The sequence below is a fragment of the Nuphar pumila genome, chromosome 2, assembly GCF_984573655.1.
Source record: "Nuphar pumila chromosome 2, dmNupPumi1.hap1.1, whole genome shotgun sequence".
NCBI lineage: Eukaryota > Viridiplantae > Streptophyta > Magnoliopsida > Nymphaeales > Nymphaeaceae > Nuphar > Nuphar pumila.
In genome coordinates, this window is record NC_143250.1 from 98045112 (window position 1) to 98064996 (window position 19885).

General features: G+C 38.2%; 1 protein-coding gene across 2 annotated transcripts; it reads right to left on the bottom strand.

Annotated features, from left to right (window-relative positions):
• Positions 1–3431: 3431 nt before the first annotated feature.
• LOC149846330 (uncharacterized) lies at positions 3432–18314 on the bottom strand. Of its 2 annotated transcripts, none has more exons than XM_089997951.1 (9): positions 17474–18314; positions 10410–10452; positions 10217–10295; positions 10035–10075; positions 9856–9954; positions 9213–9281; positions 8706–9075; positions 7831–7967; positions 3432–4320 (listed from the first exon to the last, which is right to left on the bottom strand). In XM_089997951.1, the coding sequence occupies exons 2-9, from the start codon at positions 10428–10430 to the stop codon at positions 3469–3471; spliced, it is 1668 nt and encodes a 555-aa protein (XP_089854077.1). In that variant the 5' UTR covers positions 10431–10452; positions 17474–18314; the 3' UTR covers positions 3432–3468. The 2 variants fall into 2 exon arrangements, with proteins under 2 accessions (XP_089854077.1, XP_089854076.1); XM_089997950.1 differs by having other exon boundaries at positions 10035–10080.
• Positions 18315–19885: the final 1571 nt, after the last annotated feature.

Below are 19885 nucleotides of genomic sequence, written 5' to 3' on the forward strand. Positions count from 1 at the left end.
AAGGTGAAGGTACATCATATCTAATTTTATTACATTTTTCTTTCTTGATAGCAGATGAACTTTTTCAATAAGAGTTTTAAGGTTCTAGAGTCGGTTGAGCCACGTATAAAAGTGATTACAGAGCAACAACATATCGATTATCAGTTTAGTGGACTTGAGGATGACGACTCTGAAGATGGTGATGATGTTGGTTCTGATGCCAGTGATGACGGAGAACTAGGTTCTGACTATGAGCAATTGCAACATCCATTAGACACCATAATTACTACTATGCATTCCATGGAGGTGAGAGTGCACATGTAATTCTTTCCCTTTTATGCAGTTAAATTTTACATTTTTGGATATACTAAGATCAAAAGTTATGTAACTGATCCAAATAACATTTTTATTTGTTAGAATATAGTTTGTGGAGGTCGTAGTGGTCGAGGATCAAGTGGAGGCCGTGAAACAGCATTAGGTAGATGTCTTTGTGTTATATTTAAATATAGGCATTCATTATGTTTTTGTTTATATGTTGCTTAAAATTTCTAACTCATTGCTCTATAGATGATGTTTCGCCTGCAGATGACCCACCTACACCAGTTACTCATACACATCATAAGTCAACGTTGGTTGGTATGTATAGTTTCATAATGGTTAAAGTTATTTACTCAACATATAGATAGAATGTGTACATGAGAGCCACTAGAAGAAAATGGTAACTCATCAATATATATTATCAAATTTATAAGTTTTTTTGCATATTTTTTAATTGATTTTTTTTATCATTTAACCTTACAGGAAGCCAAAAAAAGAGGTCATGTGCCTTACAAGGATGTGTTTGTTGAAACACATAAACGTAAGAGTACCTACTTTGATTGCCTTAGATTAGGTACATTGCATATAATTTATTTCATTATATTTTGTTTATCAATACTAACATTTTGGTTCTCATGTAGGATGCTGGAGATGATCAGCGTAGAGGAGCTGATGGAGGCATAGATGGAGGGGCAGATCGAGACAATGAAGAAGATGATGCTCTGAATCTTGGCGAGGAGTAGCTTCATGTGTTGAATTTATTTCACGTACTTGTTGTTTCAAACGAAACTCTTTGTATATGTTCACTTATAACTAATTAGAACTTGGCGATGATTATACTAGGTTGTTAAATTTGTTTCACTTATAACTTGTGTTAAATTTATTTCACCTACTTTGTATATGTATTTTTTATGTGTATATCTTTTATACACAACTTATATAAATTGTATAACAAGAAATTTTTTCTCAATATTTATATTTTAAATAAAATTATTTTATTTTTTAAAAATTTTATGATGGATTAGCGACGAATATTATCCGTTGTTAATATTCAGCGATGGATTTTTCAAAGAAATTCAGTCATAAAATGGCGACGTTATTTAGCGATGAATAATATCTGTAGCAAATTTAGCGATGAATTAGTGACGGATATGTATCTGTCGCAAAAACCAAATCAGTGTTTATTTAGCGATGAACTCATGATAGATCATGGCATTCGCTAATTCATCGCAAAGTAGCGACAGATCAGTTCTGTCGCTAATTAGTGACCAAGGAATTGTGATGGACATTATCCATCGTTAATCCGTTGCTAAACAATTCAACGACGGATTTATGATGGATTAGCGTTAGATAGCATTCGTCGCTAATCTGTAGAATTCTTGTAGTGCATGGAGTTAAAGTATTTTGTTATTAAAAAAATAATTAAAAAACATTATTGTGTATTGATACAATCGGTACGAAGGAAATGACTATAAATTCTTTTACTAAATGGATAGCACCGGGATTATATTCTCAACATATAATGGAGATATGTTTGTTTGATTCCTTATGATGTATGACAATACATTATGGTTATATGTAATCACATTTATGAAGCTAAAGTGATTTTCTATGATTTTGTATATTATTGATTCTATATAAAGAATCGTTCATTTGGGCACAATATTAAATGACTAGTAGAATATATTAGAGACCAACCTATTCATAAAGGTAATCTTAACATGCTAAAGTAAATTCGATTTTGATGCAAACTGGTTGTGCGCGAACAACTTCAATGTTACACCAAGTGGGGGATGTGGGACATGAGAGGTGTTAGTTGTAGTTGTATTCCTTGGAACGCAGCAATGCTCCAACACCTGAAGTTGTTGTAAGCACATACATCGCACAACCAATCCCCCAAGACTCATTTTGCAGGTGTTGTCCATGTGGATGGTGTTTGCATTCTCCTTGCTCCTCCGGAACTGGTTGAACCCCCATGTTGGCCTTGAAAAGATGTGGGTGGTACTTGTCTCTTTTGTAGCCACAACAAAGGCAACACACAATTTCCAGCCTCACACCACCAGCCTTGCTGCGCTGGCTGCAAAGCGTTGGATGATTTCATCAGCCTAAGTATCACCTCCTCATTCCGCTTAGGTTCTTAACCTGACTAACATCGGCATCAAGAACTTTCGGAAATATTCTGGGTCCCTCTAAGTTAGGTTTTCCCTGAGATCCTCAATTGCTATCATGTTAACATCAGTGAAGGCCGCCAACCTTCTGACCAATGTAGACTCGCCACTGAACAACCAGAAATTGAGTTTATTGCCTCCTGCACCCTTCCACCATATCTTCCTCGCTGCAACACCACGGACTAGAACATTACCAATTGCATTCGTTACTTCTACATCAAACGCACCTGTGCCCTTCCTTACCACATCGGCGAAGCTCTTGGAAGTCTTGACTCCCAGTGCTTGGCCTTCCTGCTCCGTGCTATGGAGGTGATTTTTCCGTGCGATAATATAGGATATAGTCAGTGGCTGTTACTGCAGGCTTCCGGCATGCTCCAGGTCTAGGACAGAGCTCTGGGAGGCCTATCTACGAGCGACCCCATTCCAGCTTCCCACGGCTGTTCCACAGTCTCACCTTGCTTTGCTGTGGACATGGTTCAGCCAAGTTGTGAATTCAATTTCAACACCTAGTTACTAGGAGAAGGTGCAGGCGAAAGGGTCTGTTCAATTCTTAGGGGAGATTTTGTTACTCACACCCAAGGAAAGCTACTTTCCCTTGAAAGGGACGCCCAAGAGGGGAAGTGCTTTACCATGGGAGAAAAATATTAACTCATTTTGACTAATTCATAGGAAAGAAGGATGCATTTTTGCATTTATTATGTGGGCCCCACCACATGTTTCTCATGGAGACACTTGTTTCACTCTTAAAGAAAGAGGCCTTTCCTATGAAAGAGGGCCTCTTTAACAGGAAAGGGCATAACACAAACACCCCTTAATAAAATTGCTTTCAGATTGTAATGATATTTTCCTGCCAATCCTCCTACAGATGTGCGCGCGTGCGGGCACATGAGAGAGAGAGAGAGAGAGAGAGAGAGAGAGAGAGAGATTTCCGCAACAAAATAGGCACAACTGTACATTGGGAGACAATGAAGGAAATTTGAGAATATTTTGAAAAAATTGATAGTCAAAGCTGAAGTGCCAAATCTGGTGGCTGACTATCAGAAATGGGTTGAGATGGTGGCCTGGCTTGGTTTCTCAGACTCCAGCTTTGTTCCCAAGCATCTGTTGAATCAGGCACGGGCATTTCAACCAAAGGCTCTGTTGGCTTAGAACCTTGCCATTGCCGGCCGTAGCACGAGCTCAGACCATTCAAGCATGCCTGAACATACGACATGTCCATGACTGCAGCTTGTCGAGGCTGATGAGAAGATGGAGGCAGCGACTCAGGGTGATGAGGCCATAAACCATTCCTTGTAAAGCTGATCCCTTGGCCTGACTCATCAGCCAGCATCAGCCTTGACGTGCATTTGACCAGACCAGGCCATGCTGCACCATTGTCATGGCAATAAGCTGACTGTCTTAAATCTGCATCAGCACCTCCATTTCCAGCAACCCAAGTATTACTGTTTCTTGACACAATTTCAAGAAGCTTTGATTGGGAAACCGACGAAGCGAGCTCAGGTCTAGGAGCCAACATATGCCTAGAATCAGGTTGGGCCGTTGAACTGGAGGGTAACGAACGAACAGCTGTATGCGAGTCTGGCAATCCAATTAGGCTAGGTTGAACAGCCGGGGCCTCACCTCTATTGGTTTTCATTGTTGCAACAAACTGGCCACTTGATGCAGTGCAAGCACTAGTCATATTAACAGGCAAAACTCGCACCTGTGTTGCTGGAAAGGAGGCCACCATATTCGGGGCTTCAGCAAACGTACCCTGATCTATTTTCCATTGGGCAACCATCTTTGCAGTAGGTCCCAGATCGGCAGCAAAATGCACAAGACTTTCCACATACCCAACCCCCCCCTCCTGATTAACCTGCAAAAGTTTTGACAACTAGTAAATCAACCAACTTAAAATGTTGTTTCCTGTAAGAGTTTCAGTTGGCACAAAGATTCGGATGTTTTTACACTATAATTCCAAAATTAACAGCCTGCCTGTTCCCCCCCCCACACCCATAAATACAAAGAGAGAGAGAGAGTATTCCAAATTGAAAATATATGGAGCCTTAATACCTTCTCGATTACAAACATACATTTGATATGAAATTCAAGGTGTGGTCTTCAAAAAAATGTTGATGGTTCAAACCAAGGTTTTTAAAAAGGTGAGGCATAGTGAGGCATTTTTCAAAAAATAAGCCTCGAGGCGTAAGCCTCAATATTTTTCAAGATGTAAAGTTAAAAGGTATGAACAAATCCATAAGTACAATAAAATATTTCATTCACTATATAGGGCATGAATAAGTCATAATTATTGCAATAATTATGAAAAAAAATCTATGTTGCAAGTTATAACTACATTTCTTTGTTGTTTTCTTTTATGCTTTTCGATATGGCGCCCTATCAAGATTAAACAAAACAAATATCTATTTCATATCTATACAAGATTCCCATCAATCCACAAACCAAACAAGCTCAATGAAAGACTAAATATGTCTTTAGAATATAAATATTATAATTCTAAAAATTATAAGAAAGAAATATTATATTAAAGTACACAGGAAAAAGAATAAAATTACAAAATTATTGCCTTCAATTAGTCGCAGATATAGGTGATATTTTGAAAATATCATGATAATATCACTGTAAACTCATAAAACAATATTAAAGGCAAAATATTGTGACATTTTGAAAATATAAAAATGTATATATATATCTTGATATTACCACGATAGTATCATGATATTGTCAGTTACTTTTACCCTTTTTACTTCTTTTTAATATATTAAATATGTTTTTCTTCTTTCTTTTATTTTTTTACTTATTTATTTTATTATATGTGTATTTATTATCTAAACATGTTATTTTCTCACTTATTTCTGCAATTTTTATATTTTTTTCAAGTTTTCAAGCACCGAGTTTTCCTGAGATTTATCAACTATACCTATATTATTGCAAGAATTTGTCTTGGCAAGATATAGCTGCAACCAATATTTGTGACTATGCCTTCAGTTAATTTTTTATGAGAAGCATAACATTCTTGTTTTCTGTTGTGGCAATGGGAATGATAGATTCATTGTCTATTTTCCAATAATTTTAGGCGAATTTTAAAATATAAGTAATAACAAAATTCAACATGTTCATCATTTTCAACTTTTTAGTAATATAAATGGTGAGATCTTTATAGTTGACAACTTGATTTTCTTAGAACTTCTATTGGTAACTTACCAAATAGCAGCTAATTGCTGACCTTTGAGAGAGAGGCATCGGCCTCTATGAGAGTCCCAGGCCTCATTGAGAGGCTTAAGCCTCTTTAAGGAAGATGCCCGAGCCTCACTTCCCTTGGAGAGACTGAAGCCTCAGGGCATACATGGTCGAGAGGCGTTAAGGACACACACCCTCAACGCCTCTTAGAACACACTTAAAAACTATGGTTCAAACAGTAGGCCTCAGGTGTCCAAACAGAAATCTAATGGAACTGAGATGACTCAGATTCTTAAAATCTTGCTCACGGCCAGACAGTCGAATGCTTGCAGGACTGGGTAAGGCACTCTAAGCACAAGCATAACTACAGTAATAGTAATGACATATTTATCCCATACTTGTCTATTTGGACATCCCTCAACAATTCATCACAACCACCTTTACAATGTCATTAAACTTTTTAGTTGCTTATTGCTACCTATCTTGTTTGATGCTTATATCTGAGTAAAGATCATTCTGAATTAGGAAGTGAAGAAAAAGCAGAAAAACAGACATAACAATATTCCCATATTTTTCCCTTTCAAAAAGTTGTACATGTCAATTTCATAACTTCTCAGTGCCCCAAAGTCCCAAAGCGAATGACAACATTCAGTTTACTACCTACAGTCCCTTAATAACAGGACCGGATCCTTGACAAGTTTTAATGATGGCCTACTGCAAAAAAATATTCAGCAAGCAGAGTTCCATTACGGCTAATAATGAAAAACTATGGAACCACCCTTCAAAAAGGTGGTAGTTTCAGAAGACTAACACACATGCATAAACCACACCAACAGCATATCTCCAGCAAAATATCAACACAGATGCAGTCATTTCTTAAAGAGCAAGTTTACTTCCATTTGCTTCTCTGTTTCTAGGCAATTTCTAGAAAGGCGTGCAACCGCCTGGTAGGGCTCAAATGAATATATGTGTAAATTCCACTCAAGGCATGACAGGTTCTTTAAGCATAGCAACTTTATAACGCTGATACTCTCAAAAGAAAAAAGCAATTTTATAATGTTGATACAAACAGTTGTAAGCAACACGTAGACTACATAACAGACTGGTATTTCAGCAAATTTGGTAGACCACCACATTCAGAGAGCAGCTTATCTTCTTTTGAAGATGCTTAAAACCCGGGTACACATTGAAATCTTAGATCTGGCAAATAAAACTTTTAACCTGGAGCAATATAAACATTCTATCAACCAAGTTGGAAGTAAAAATAAGAAACCAAGCCACATATGGATTTCTTCCTGGTGGTATAAAGAAATTTTCACAAGTTACATGACAAAGGCTTGCAATCACCAGTATTCCATCCCAGCAGCCAGAAGTAAGACACTAACATCCAACACCGTGGCCATCATCAGAACCTTAAAACAGTCTACCAACGACAGGGCTGCACAACAAGCCAAACTTCTTACGAGACACTCAGGCTCAGCCCTCTGAAGCTTGGCTACAAGCCAATCTCAAGCAGTTTTGAGGCTCATCTAGTTAAACAAGTTGACCTTGGGCTTATTACGAGCTCGATAACTCATTCATTTTTTTTTATGTAGTGATTTTTTTTATGGCTATCCCTTTTATTTGATGCTTTTATTGCAACAATTGGTGCTGCTGCAATGCCCACAAGGGCTCCCCTCATCTGGTGGGGGGAGACTTATGAATGTCACCAAGTTGACAGGACGTCACAAGTTCGAAACCCACGGGTGCCATCCCTTGCCGCAAGGTCGAAGCTGGGTGTACTCCCCGGTGGGCAGTTGGGACCTCAAGGGTTTTACCAACCCCATCCTCTCACACATCAAGAACTTAATATTCTAGCTGAGCAGAGGTCAAACTTGCTCAAGCTACACCAAGTGGAGTTAGAGCCTAGTTCAGGCTGCAATGAACCAAGATCAAACAGCTCTTGGCTCTTATACAGCCCTAACTAGTCAGGCATGCAGTGTTTTGCACATGTTTTGGTTATTGTAAAGGTATTATCCTAACATTCCTCTAGATTCTTCTTATTTGTTGCTTAATGTGCTTACAGAGTCAAAGACACATTTGCAAATGCAATCTTAAAAATAACCTGAGGAAACAAGGATAAGATATAAAATGGATGAGGTCCATTGATTCAATTTTTAGTCATAAGTCATGTGTGATGACTCACATAAACAAGCTGCCTTGGGCCCCAACATGGTGGCAAAAGCATTGTATCACTTTGGCTGGATGAAGGGTTCCAAGATCTATATGTCGAGCGGCGCTCTTCCTCCGGAAAACAAGATGTCCATCCATCCTTCAGACACCCTAGAAGATTCAAAACAAGTTAATGGTATACAACCATGGTGAACATATGCAAAACCTCAGCAGATAAAACTTTTGATGAAGATAAGAAAGACTGATTATGACATCACTACTGTCACAGCAGCGTCTCATGATGCCTAGATGTCTTAGATGAATAGTGATTTCAAGGATTCCCTTTGGGATCTACTGCTTGTATCGTGATTATCTTGGACATAAATTAAAAAACATTCAAATTACATTTTCCCATATCACGTGATAACCGAATGTACAAAAAAGTTCTGTGCGTGAAGAAAAGGCATATATATATGTCAGTATCACATAGATGGAGTACAATATACCTGTAAAGTTACATCCTTTAAAAAATAACAGTGCAATCAAGGTACATGTTTAAATCATTTACATAGTTCTACAAGGACCAGAAAATACGCAATCAGTTTTCAGCAAAGTGATAAAACTTTGCTGTTCTGCTGAATGCTTTCCAGAGGGAGTATATAAAAACTGAACCACCAGCAGAAAAGGCATGTTTACGTATGTGCATGCATGTGTCTGGTGCCTGTACTCACTACTGCAATGTGTGCTTACATGCATCGCAAGCCACAGAATATCATCAGCATGCACAAGTGAAAGCTGCTTACATGACACCAACACAATGGGAAACAGATTTTAAGTTTTTTCCTTCCCAATAGAACAGTTCAGGAGACATAGTCTGGTGAACGCATTTCAGAAGCTTCATGTCCTCACCTAAAAGGTCTTCTTCTTGGACTCTTCTACTATCAGCAAGAGGACATGAACCACGAGCAATGGAGGAGGGATGGTGGTTTCTTCCAAAACCCAAACTGGCAAGCGAAGAACCATGTTGCTCATTCATAATAACAGTTGTACCATCAGGGAGTGCATTCCTCTGTTTTTTATGAGTAGCAAATGGGGACACTGAGCCACAATCTGAGCATCTAGATTCACCTTGAGCCCTTGAATTTCCAGAAGTTCTTGACGCCTTCTTTGAGATGTTACCCGGTTTTGTTTTTTTTGTCAAATGGTCCAATACAAAGTTCTCAGGATCAGTTTTCAGCCTATGAAAGGTCTTCTTTGCCAACTCTTGTATAGCACGAGCCTAGAAAATCCAGCAGTCTTCTATTCAATTAAAAAAGCAGCTAATATCTTCTCAGTAACTACCTACTCCAATAAAAGAACACAGAAGTCCTGAAGACAAAATTCTGTTGACCAAAATTAATCATAGAATAAACTAACCTGTCTGTAATAAATGGTAGCAGTGGAATTGAAATGCATGGCATTACTGAATATCAGAAAGACATCCCCCTGCAATTCATAAATTGATGATCAATATTCTATCTGATTTAGTATTGAAAACATGCCAAGAACTTAGAAGAAAAAGAGTGTCAGCACTCAACAAGCAGACAGTTGTTCACTTTTAGGCAACAAAAAGAGCACTAAATCAAGAGAAACAGAATAAAGTGCAACAGGAGAAAAAGAGGAGCTGCAGGTGGTTGAGAGAAAAATCAGCTGACATAGTACCAAAACATATGCCAAAGAGGAGAGGAGTATACATAGGCTGTATGAATAGCTTGTGAAAGAAGTCGTACTACCATAGATTTGGGCAGAGCAATGCACTTCTATTAAAGGAGTTAATAAAAAGAACACAAAACCACATTCAATAGTTCATATCATAGAGACTTTATTATTATATAAACCTGATATGTAAGTAAAATACAAACTATGTCCTCTCTGACAGAAACAGTAAAGACCTGTTAAATTCTAAAACCACCTTAGCCATTCACAAATTGATAGAACTAACATTGCTTTCATGGATTGGATCAGTGAAATGCAAAATAACACGCACATGTGCACAGAGTATGGCAATAAAGAGGAGAACCTCAAATTGTTCCATAGTTGCATACACTCCTTCCTGAAGTTTTGCCCTCACAGTTCCAAAATCCATTGGCTCTTTAATTATTTCATAGTAACCCTCCACCTGCAAGAATAGCATGCTTATCAAATACACATTAATACAAATAAAGTTCTCAAGATTACCAATCGATTTTAGATGCCCACCTCCTCAGCATCAACTGGTTCAGTAAAAATTTCATGTGTATCTTTCCTGACACGAAATATATAGTCATAAAATTAAAAAAAAAAGTGACAGGTTACTTAAATTTTCAAATGATACAGAACCAGCATACAGTACCTACCTATATTAACAAACAAAAAAGAAAAATAATCAGTGTATCTCTTACTTCTGCAATATATCAAGGATAAGCTCAAGTGTTTTCTTGTCAGGAATCCAAGGCATTGATGAAGACCTTGGTGATCTGTCTGTGACCGAAAAACTTGATTCAGATAACTGAATCATAACAAGCCTTCATCCTAAACATTTAAAATCTCTTGCTAGATATGAGAAAGGCCAGAGTAGTTAGGGAATGGACTAACCAGTACCACCCAAATCATCATCCTGGTTTAGAGCCTGCCCTTCCTGCAGATAAAAGTGGCGTATTAGAGGAAAAGATCCCTCGAGTTACTGAGGAATTAGCTTCACCAAACAGAGACACCCTCATGAACAATCAAATATATCACAAATGCAAATAAAATTCAACTTCCTCCACTGAAAACTCCATTACTACACATTGAAATGTTACAGAAGCATAACAACAACTACATATCACAACAACAACAACAACCACGCCTTCATCCCAAAACAATTGGGGTCGGCGATATGAACCAAAAAAGAAAATCATTCTGGGTCTTCCACATGAATCCTTCTCCTCCAATCATTTCTATCCAATGCCATGTCCTCGGTGAGGTTCAAAGCATTCATATCCTTTCCTATCATCTCCATTCAAGTTTTCTTAGGCCTACCCCTACCTCTTTTAACTAATATATTTTCCCATTTCTCCATCCTTCTAACTGGAGCATCATTAGGCCTTCGCCGAATATGTCCAAACCACCGTAAACGATTCTCTCTCATCTTATTTTCAATGGGTGCAACGCCTACCTTCTTACGTATCTCCTCGTTCCGAATCTTATCTTTTATTGTATTTCCACACATCCATCTAAGCATACGCATCTCAGCTACACTCATTTTTTGAATATGATGTCTCTTGGCTGCCCAACATTCTGTACCATATAGTAAAGCGGGCCTAATAGTCGTCCTATAAAACTTTTCCTTCAACCGCAATGGCATTCTACGATCGCACAACACTCCAGTTGCACTTTTTCATTTCATCCACCCAACCTTTATCCTATGATTTACATCTCCATCAATTTCTCCATACTTTTGAATGATAGATCTCAAATATTTGAAAGAATCATCCACCGGTATTTTGTGCTCACCAAGCTTCACTACACTCCCATCACTACTTCGTTGCTTACTAAATCGACATTCCATGTATTCTGTCTTACTCTTACTCAACTTAAAACCTTTTGCTTCCAATGTCTGTCTCTATAATTCTAACTTAGCATTAACCCCAGCTCTAGACTCATCAATCACAACAATATCATCAGCAAACAACATACACCACGGCACATTTTCTTGAATTGATCTCGTAAACTCATCCATCACTATAGCAAATAGGAAAGGGCTTAAAGCAGATCCTTGATGTAACCCAACCAACAACAACAACTACGCCTTCATCCCAAAACAATTAGGGTCGGCGATATGAACCAACAAAGAAAATCATTCTGGGTCTTCCACATGAATCCTTCTCCTCCATTCATTTCTATCCAATGCCATGTCCTCGGTGAGGTTCAAAGCATTCATATCCTTTCCTATCACCTCCATCCATGTCTTCCTAGGCCTACCCCAACCTCTTTTAACTAATATATTTTCCCATTTCTCCATCCTTCTAACTGGAGCATCATTAGGCCTTCGTCGAATATGTCCAAACCACCGTAAACGATTCTCTCTCATCTTATTTTCAATGGGTGCAACGCCTATCTTCTTACGTATCTCCTCATTCCGAATCTTATCTTTTATTGTATTTCCATACATCCATCTCAGCATACGCATCTCAGCTACACTCATTTTTTGAATATGAGGTCTCTTGGCAGCCCAACATTCCGTACCATATAGTAAAGTGGGCCTAATAGTCGTCCTATAAAACTTTCCCTTCAACCGCAATGGCATTTTACGATCGCACAACACTCCAGTTGCACTCTTCAATTTGATGTAACCCAACCGTTATAGGAAAATTAGTTGTCACCCCTCCACAAGTGAGGACATTGGTTACTATTCCTTCATACATATCTTTAATTATACTAATGTACTTTAGAGAAATACCTTTCTTCATCATTGTCCACCAGAGAACGTCCCTAGGTACCCTATCGTATGCCTTCTCCAAATCAATAAAAACCATATGCAAATAAATAGTCTCATACAAGGGAAAGCAAAGTTTGCCTCACAAACACCCATCTCAAACTTATTATAATTACATTTATAGAAGGATATTGACAGCAATTCTCATTTTTGCTGCACAGCAGGTATCACCAAATCTAGGTATAGATGAAGTACTAATCACAGAAAAAAGCCCAAAACTTTTTCCTTTCTCCAAACACTAAAACAAGATACCTTCTCACTTCTTCTTCTTCTTCTTCTTCTTCTTCTTCTTCTTCTTCTTCTTCTTCTTCTTCTTCTTCTTCTTCTTCTTCTTCTTCTTCTTCTTCTTCCCATAGTTACTGCAAGTGACTATATCTTGTGTGTGTAACTGCAACTATGTGTAGATCTTCTTCTTGGCCAGATTACAAAATAGAATGAGGCACATGGCCTATTATACTTATGTGGAGACTGAAATTCTCTCCCATACAATGTAGAAGTTGAAATACTTCTTCCCTTCCCAACCCCACCCGTCTCCCCTCTTTCTTACAACAGTTTTTTATTTTAGCTGGAAAGCAGTAATAGCTGAAATTATATATAGATTACTTCCTATGAAAGAATAACCAGCCATTTTTTACTCACTGTAAATGCTGAAATGATGATGCTCTGTTGCTTTTTTATTCTTTTAGTATTATCAGTAGAGACACTCTATCCTCCTTCAGCAGATAGGTGTATATTTATTTTTCTTTGAAAACAGGAAAATATGTTCATATTAGAATTTTCCTTTGAAGGAAAAATATGTTTGTAACCCTTTAAAACAGGCCTCAACGAAACAGAAAGTATTGTTTTTTGTCATCCTTCACTCTCTTTACAGTCCATTCAAATACAACCAATGCAATATCAGGTAAACTGCAATATTGGCTCATTAACTATGGTGTATTTTATTGCTTTTTTGGATCTATTACATTATATAAAAGCACATAAGTGGAAATATTTAGATTGGACCTAAATATCATTACATGCAAGATGACCATTGAGATAAAGTTGGGCATGATCCTTCTAAGGGAGTTCCCGCGAGTAGGTCATTGTCATAAAAGGGCCCTACATATTATATAATAAAGAGGAAATTTTTAAAATGTCACCTAATTTTTTTTGGGTTTTATTAAAAAACTCACCTATCTCTCCACAAAAAGCACCCTTTATATTATATTATAAAATAATAAATAGCACAATTTTCAAAATGGCACCTAATTTTTTGGCTTTATTCAAAAAGACGCCTAATTTTTGCAGAAAGCTAAGTTTGCTTTCTGTCAAGTTTCTTATTCAGTTTATAAAGAAGTTTCTACTCTACCTTTTAGAGACAAGGAAAGGTTGGAGATGGCATATTGGTGAATTTTGCAGCAAGTTTCATAATCAAAATGGTCAATTTTGAGCACTTGATTCAAGACCAAGCCCAACAGAAATGAAATAAAAGCTAAGCAGTGGCAATTCTGAAGATCCCCAGGGAGAAATAGAGATGTCCCCTATGTTACCTGTGATATTTGGAATGGAAGTATCAATGTAATTTCATAAACTCATTTGGTCAGAGTGCTACATGAAACATGAACCAGATGACAGAATGGGGAGACCTAGGATGTCGAAGATTGTAGCATGAGTGATTCTGCAGATTCAGGTTCCAAAATAACCACTCGTGTGTGTGTCCATGCCAATATCACGAACACAAATAAGTCACAATTATTAATTACAGCAGCAAACCTAAGAAAGAATAATAGGTCCTAAAAAAGAATCATCAGTCTTCAGGTTAAGAGACAATAAGCTGACAGACTAATCATAAATTCATAGAGATGCAATATCAATTGCAAACTCATTTCAAAACTTTCTATGGATTGCCAAGTAGTCTTTCACTACATGGTACTGTGCAAGTTCTTACTGTGACATGCATGAGTAGGACTGACAGTGGGTCAAGTAAAACCCTAGTCCAAACAAATTGTGCCAATGAGCTACATCCTTTGCTGGATGGATGTAAGATTACCTGGTACAGAAATGTTACATTGAAACCCACCCAAGATTCTTACAAAAAAAGAAGGGAAAATAGAAAAAGAAATGAAGAAATCACAAACAAAGTTTGTAAAACTAGGGATTTTACTGATTTTTACCAGACCAACTAGATCCACAACAGACAAGGTCCGGCCAAATCTAGATCCGAAGATAGTACATGGCTGAGATTAGCTGCAAGCCTGCAATGCCATGTTTTATGGTTTTACCCACATAGATCGGATCTATTTGCAACCCTCATTATAGTTGCTTGTTGTGAAAGACAGTACATTCATAGGAGGTATAAGAATGCAATATAAAGAGGTAAGAGTACAACATTTAGGAAACCAATTTTGAACTATATGATGATGAGCTTTGAAGAGCATTAAAGACTACAAACATGAAGTTTTGGCGCTATATTGAAGATAAGATCGCAGGATCAACCAATCAAGGTGGTAATCCCCCGCTAGGGCAGACAATGCACAACAAATTTGTCTTTTGGGTATATCATACAGAAAGCCTTTTTTCCATCATACAAACTGAAAATAAAATAATAAATGAAGTCAGAAGATAAAATGTCAACTTGGTCAGATCAAATTTAAATATCTCGGCTTAAAGTTTAGAACATGTTCCTTTTTTGCATACCAAAATCAAGCACTGAAGTAGGATATCAAGCTATTACTCGAATCTCTGCCATAAGAACTAAGTTCACCTTTTCACTTGGCAATTTTGTTGAACTTATCTGTCCTCTTTTGCAGATGATGCTTTTTGAACTACCTCCAAGAGCAACTTATGAGTTATGAGAAGAATAGAAATGAATTAACTTGTATATACCCATCAAGTCTTAATATGTTATAGTATTGTATAAGCAGGACAGAGGCATGGGTCACTTGACTGTTATGACCTCCCTTAAGCTATGTCACATGGGTGTGGGTGCGGGTGCAGGTGCGGGTGCGGGGATTCGGCACTTACAAAAAACCCGGGTGCGGGGGTGCGGCAGGGGCAAAAATGTAAGGGGGTCCGAGGGGTTCCCCGGCGTGGGTCCCGCACCCGCGTCGAGTCGAGTCGACTCGGGTGCGGCACCCTGCTAGCCGAATCCCTGTGACATAGCTCTTAAGTATTCACATCTTTACATGGTGTACATATCCGCTGAAGCTACAATTGGAGAGGGCTCAATGGATGGCACACTACATCCTTGTCGTCTTTGCATGGATTATTCAACCATAAAATAGGCATGTAATATGGAGGCTTCATATAACTGTATCCTGTCACTTATGCTCATATTATTATCAACTACCCTCGTTGAAACATTTTTAAGTTAACGAGAAATTATCCTCATTCTCCAGCATTGTATATGCTTCATTTGTACTATTTTGTTCAACTAGAAAAGGCTGAATCATAATAATATCAGTATGCTAATTGACTTTATTGCGCATATGAAGGTACCACACGAGAATTTAAGATTTTTTTCTGAACAGAAGTGAAAAGAACATAGATTTAAGGGGAGAAAGAGCAACTGAACAGGATACAGTCAAGAAACGCATGTAACATCAATAAATAAAATTAGACAATCCTATAAGGGCCAATCCAAGATATATCAGAGATCCATTAATTAGCACCAGCACAAAAATAGCATATCCGACTGAATATGGTGATGAATAGGTGACCACATTAGAAGACTATGATTGAATATGTTTCTGTTGCACTCAAGCCAAGTGAACCACCAGCTGATAATAACCACCATTTCCAGATAAACTGCCACTTATTGCAAAAAACCACAGGCCCCAGCAATAAATATTTAATGCAATTTCCTTGATGATGAGAGGGATTTAGACCTGGCCAGGCTATCCTAGAAAGCTTCTGGAAGGCCAACTTCACAGTGGATATGTCATAGACTCATCATCATAGTAACAAATCACACAAAAGCTCGCCATATGGATGACCCATTTCAGGTTATTCGAAGTCTTAATTTTTCCCAATAAAATAAACAAAACAAAAACTTACTAATAATCATATTCAGTATAATACGCCAAACAAACTTTGGCTCTTCAGTTTGTATTCTTTAAGAAGAAGCCACACCCTTCTAGCAATTCATTGTTCACTCATGTTATATCTGACAGAATTACCAGAAACCATTCCTTTTTTAAATAATGTGAACAAACATATTTACCAAAATAACGGAAGCCAAAATGGAAAAAAAAAAACACCAACAAAAAAGACGAAACACCAACATACCACAAACCTAAGCAAAAAGATCAACAAACTTTGCATGGTTTTTCCAACAGTGAACCTACTAGAGAGTTTCCAACAGAAAATACACAAATAGGCTATGTATGAACAAACTAATCCAGTAGAAATAATCCAACATGCACACAAGCAGCAGCATTCAAATGATTACATGTGCTAGGATACTAACTAAGCTTGCCATGGTCCAAAGCCCAAACAATAGAAAAGGGAATAATCAGAGAAGAAGCGTACATGCCAGCACTAACATGGACAGTGAATGCTTTAAAATATCGAAGGAGAATTATGTGGTACAACCACCAATCTTTGCTTACCTATCTTTATACCACAGTTGACTTATCATGCTGCCATCATCTTCTTACCACAATAGTCCCATAAATTAGAAGCCTAACAAGTAGATTCTCATTAATTCATTATTTTTTCACACGCTTGCCTTCAATCAATCACTCAACAACTCCAGGCACACCCATCCAACTACTTGATTCAAGAAACTAGAGAAGCCACCAAAATCACGCACTTCCCACTTTCAAGTTTCATCATACCCATCACAGAAGTCCACCACGAAACGCTAGTACCACGCTATTTCTCTCATCAAACACAAAGAATCATTAACCCCAAAAGACCATGCATAATCGCTAGCCGATCCAATCAGCGTTTAGAACGCATCCATTCAATGCCAACATGCAACCATCGTCGTACAAAAGATCCACACAACGTGGATGGTCAACCATGGTCATCACTATGACGTTAACATGAAACTTTCCAAAGAAAGAATGGGAGGAAAACAAAAAGAAAATGACGAATGGGCAACCTCAATATTGAGAACACCACAAACTATTAATATATTCCTTAAAAACTAATAATTGGGCAACAACATATATAAGAAGCAGAGAGAGAGAGTCCACACCTTCCCCTCCTCATCCTCATCCTCATCCTCATCCTCATCGTCTTCTTTTTGTCGTTGTTGTTGGTGGTGGTGGTGGTGATCATCTTCGTCATTATCACTGTCTTCGTCGCCGCCGCTTCCGGCCGCACACCTGGCTCCGGCGGAGTTAACGACTACCTCCACGACGGCCCTCAAGCGGCGCTTCTTCCGGCCGCGCTTCCGGCCACGGAGCGGCGCCGGAGGGGTGGAGGAGAAGGGCCTCCGCCCGTGCTTCCCGCGGGGGGCGCCGCTGGCGCGTGTCAACGCGGACAACCTCCACGTGTCGAGGGCAGAGATCCTCGCGCTCCTCCTCTGCTGCCGCCCCTCCGCCATTTCACCGCATTTTCCTCCCTCCGAATCAAACGCGAAACGCCAGAAATCGCAAAAAATATTCACAGAAAGCACAAAACCATGAACTAGGAAAGACCCCCCCCCCCCCGAATGAGGAAAAGCTGAAAAGGAGAAAGACTAGCAGGGGATCGACTGAACGGGTGGTCACATCAGAGGATTGGTGGTTGATGCGGATTCGGTCTTGTTTGGGTATTTCGCGATCTTTTTTCCATTCCTAGGAATTGTAGAAGGCGATTAAGGACGGGAAAATGCCTAGAGAGAGAGGACGGGGGGACGGGTTTATAGATAGAGAAAGACAGATGCGGAAAAAACGCGCGGAAGGGAATGTCGATGGAAAGGAAGGCCGGACAACGAGGGGATGGCGTACAGGAGAGGAGAGAGAGGAAATGGAGATTTTCTTTTTCTTTTCTTTTTTTTCTTTTTCTCTCTACCTTCTCCCGTCCCCAAACTTCTTTTGATCTCCTTGGGAGATGGCAGTAAATTCTGAGCGAAGGAGAAAAGCTCTCTCTCTCTCTCTCTCTCTCTCTCTCTCTAACTCTCGCTTTTGGGATAGGGTTTGATGGGGGAGAAATTTTTTTCTCTTTTTTGAGAGGAAAGACGAGTTTGGTGTTTGATTACTGGATTGGAGTTCAATTGCACTTGGAAATTACCAGCACCTCGTCTATTGGATTGACCATAAATCGCACATCTCTCTCTTGGTGGTCCGTGTTTTGACACTGAGGGAAATATTTTTCAAAAAACGACCGTACTGTACGGTAAAAATGACCTGTTTGAAAAAAAAACTCCATGATTTATCAAATTCACAGAATAGACAATGTCTTAAGTTCTCGAACTTCTTTTAACGCTTTTACCCTTAGTAGGTGCGAATTTTCGATTTTCGCACCAGAGGTTAGGATATTCTAAAAAAGATTGTGAAATTTGAAAACATTTGTAAAACTAGTGATGAGTATCGCAAGGCACGTTGAGAAAATCTTTTAAGTGTTTTGGGAGTTCTTACCATGCTAAATTCAGAAAGAGTATCACATGAAATATTGCAAAATTACAAAAACCTTGCAAAAATTTGATATTATGGAATTTTTTATTCGCATTGCCTGTATTGCGATTTTTTTTCTTTCAAAATTTTATCCTGCTTCATTTTTTAACCTCCTTTTTGCATCTAGATTCCCAATTTTCGCAACCCTTGATTTCTTGTGGTCCCAAACTAGTGGTCCAAAATCATTTCAACAATATTCTGACGACACTTAGGTGAATATTTCAACAGCTCGACTTTGCGAAAATCCTTCATATTCGATGGTTCATTAGCAACGGTTCATCAGTAGCGGTTCACCAGCAATGGCAAAACCTCGAATATCAGCCCCCCTATTCTAGTAAAAAACATCAAAAATGACTTCGTTAACGTCCCTCAATCGAGTTTTTTCGATGAAGTTACTGACGGCTAGGTTTTTCGGTGAATAGTTTTTCACTGTTGTTTTTCGGTAAAAAACTTTTTTTATTGGTTGTATGTGTCAATTACATCTCTCAGTTGTCTTATTTTTGCATATATATTATCCAATTTAATTATTTTTTATAGGGTTTTCAATGTGTAGAACATTGCATGTGAGTTTTCTCATTTTTTGGGGTTTTTGCATGTATGCTATCCAGTTTATTATTGTTATCATAAAAATTAAGTTTTTTTATTACGAGATGACACCAGATAAGTGAAAAAATACAAAAAAAAAAAAGATCTGCCATCATAAAAAAAGAAAATAAAAAGGTAGAATGAGTCGATCGGGCTTCAAGGTTTTGACAGTTACGTGGTGTTTCATGAGACTTGTCTTGACACGTACAATATGCTTATCACTCTGATAGGGAGAGATCCTGCTCCAACACAAAATCTAGCTATCAAATCTTGTTTACCAAAAATACACTCTCAATGATATGCCGTGAAGAAATTTGTGCTCATCCAAGCAGTTTTATGCACTTCCAACAGATTAACTTCTAAAATTTTCAAACTGATCCACGAGTCCTATTAATTCTAAAAGAAAAGTTGATAAAATTATGGTC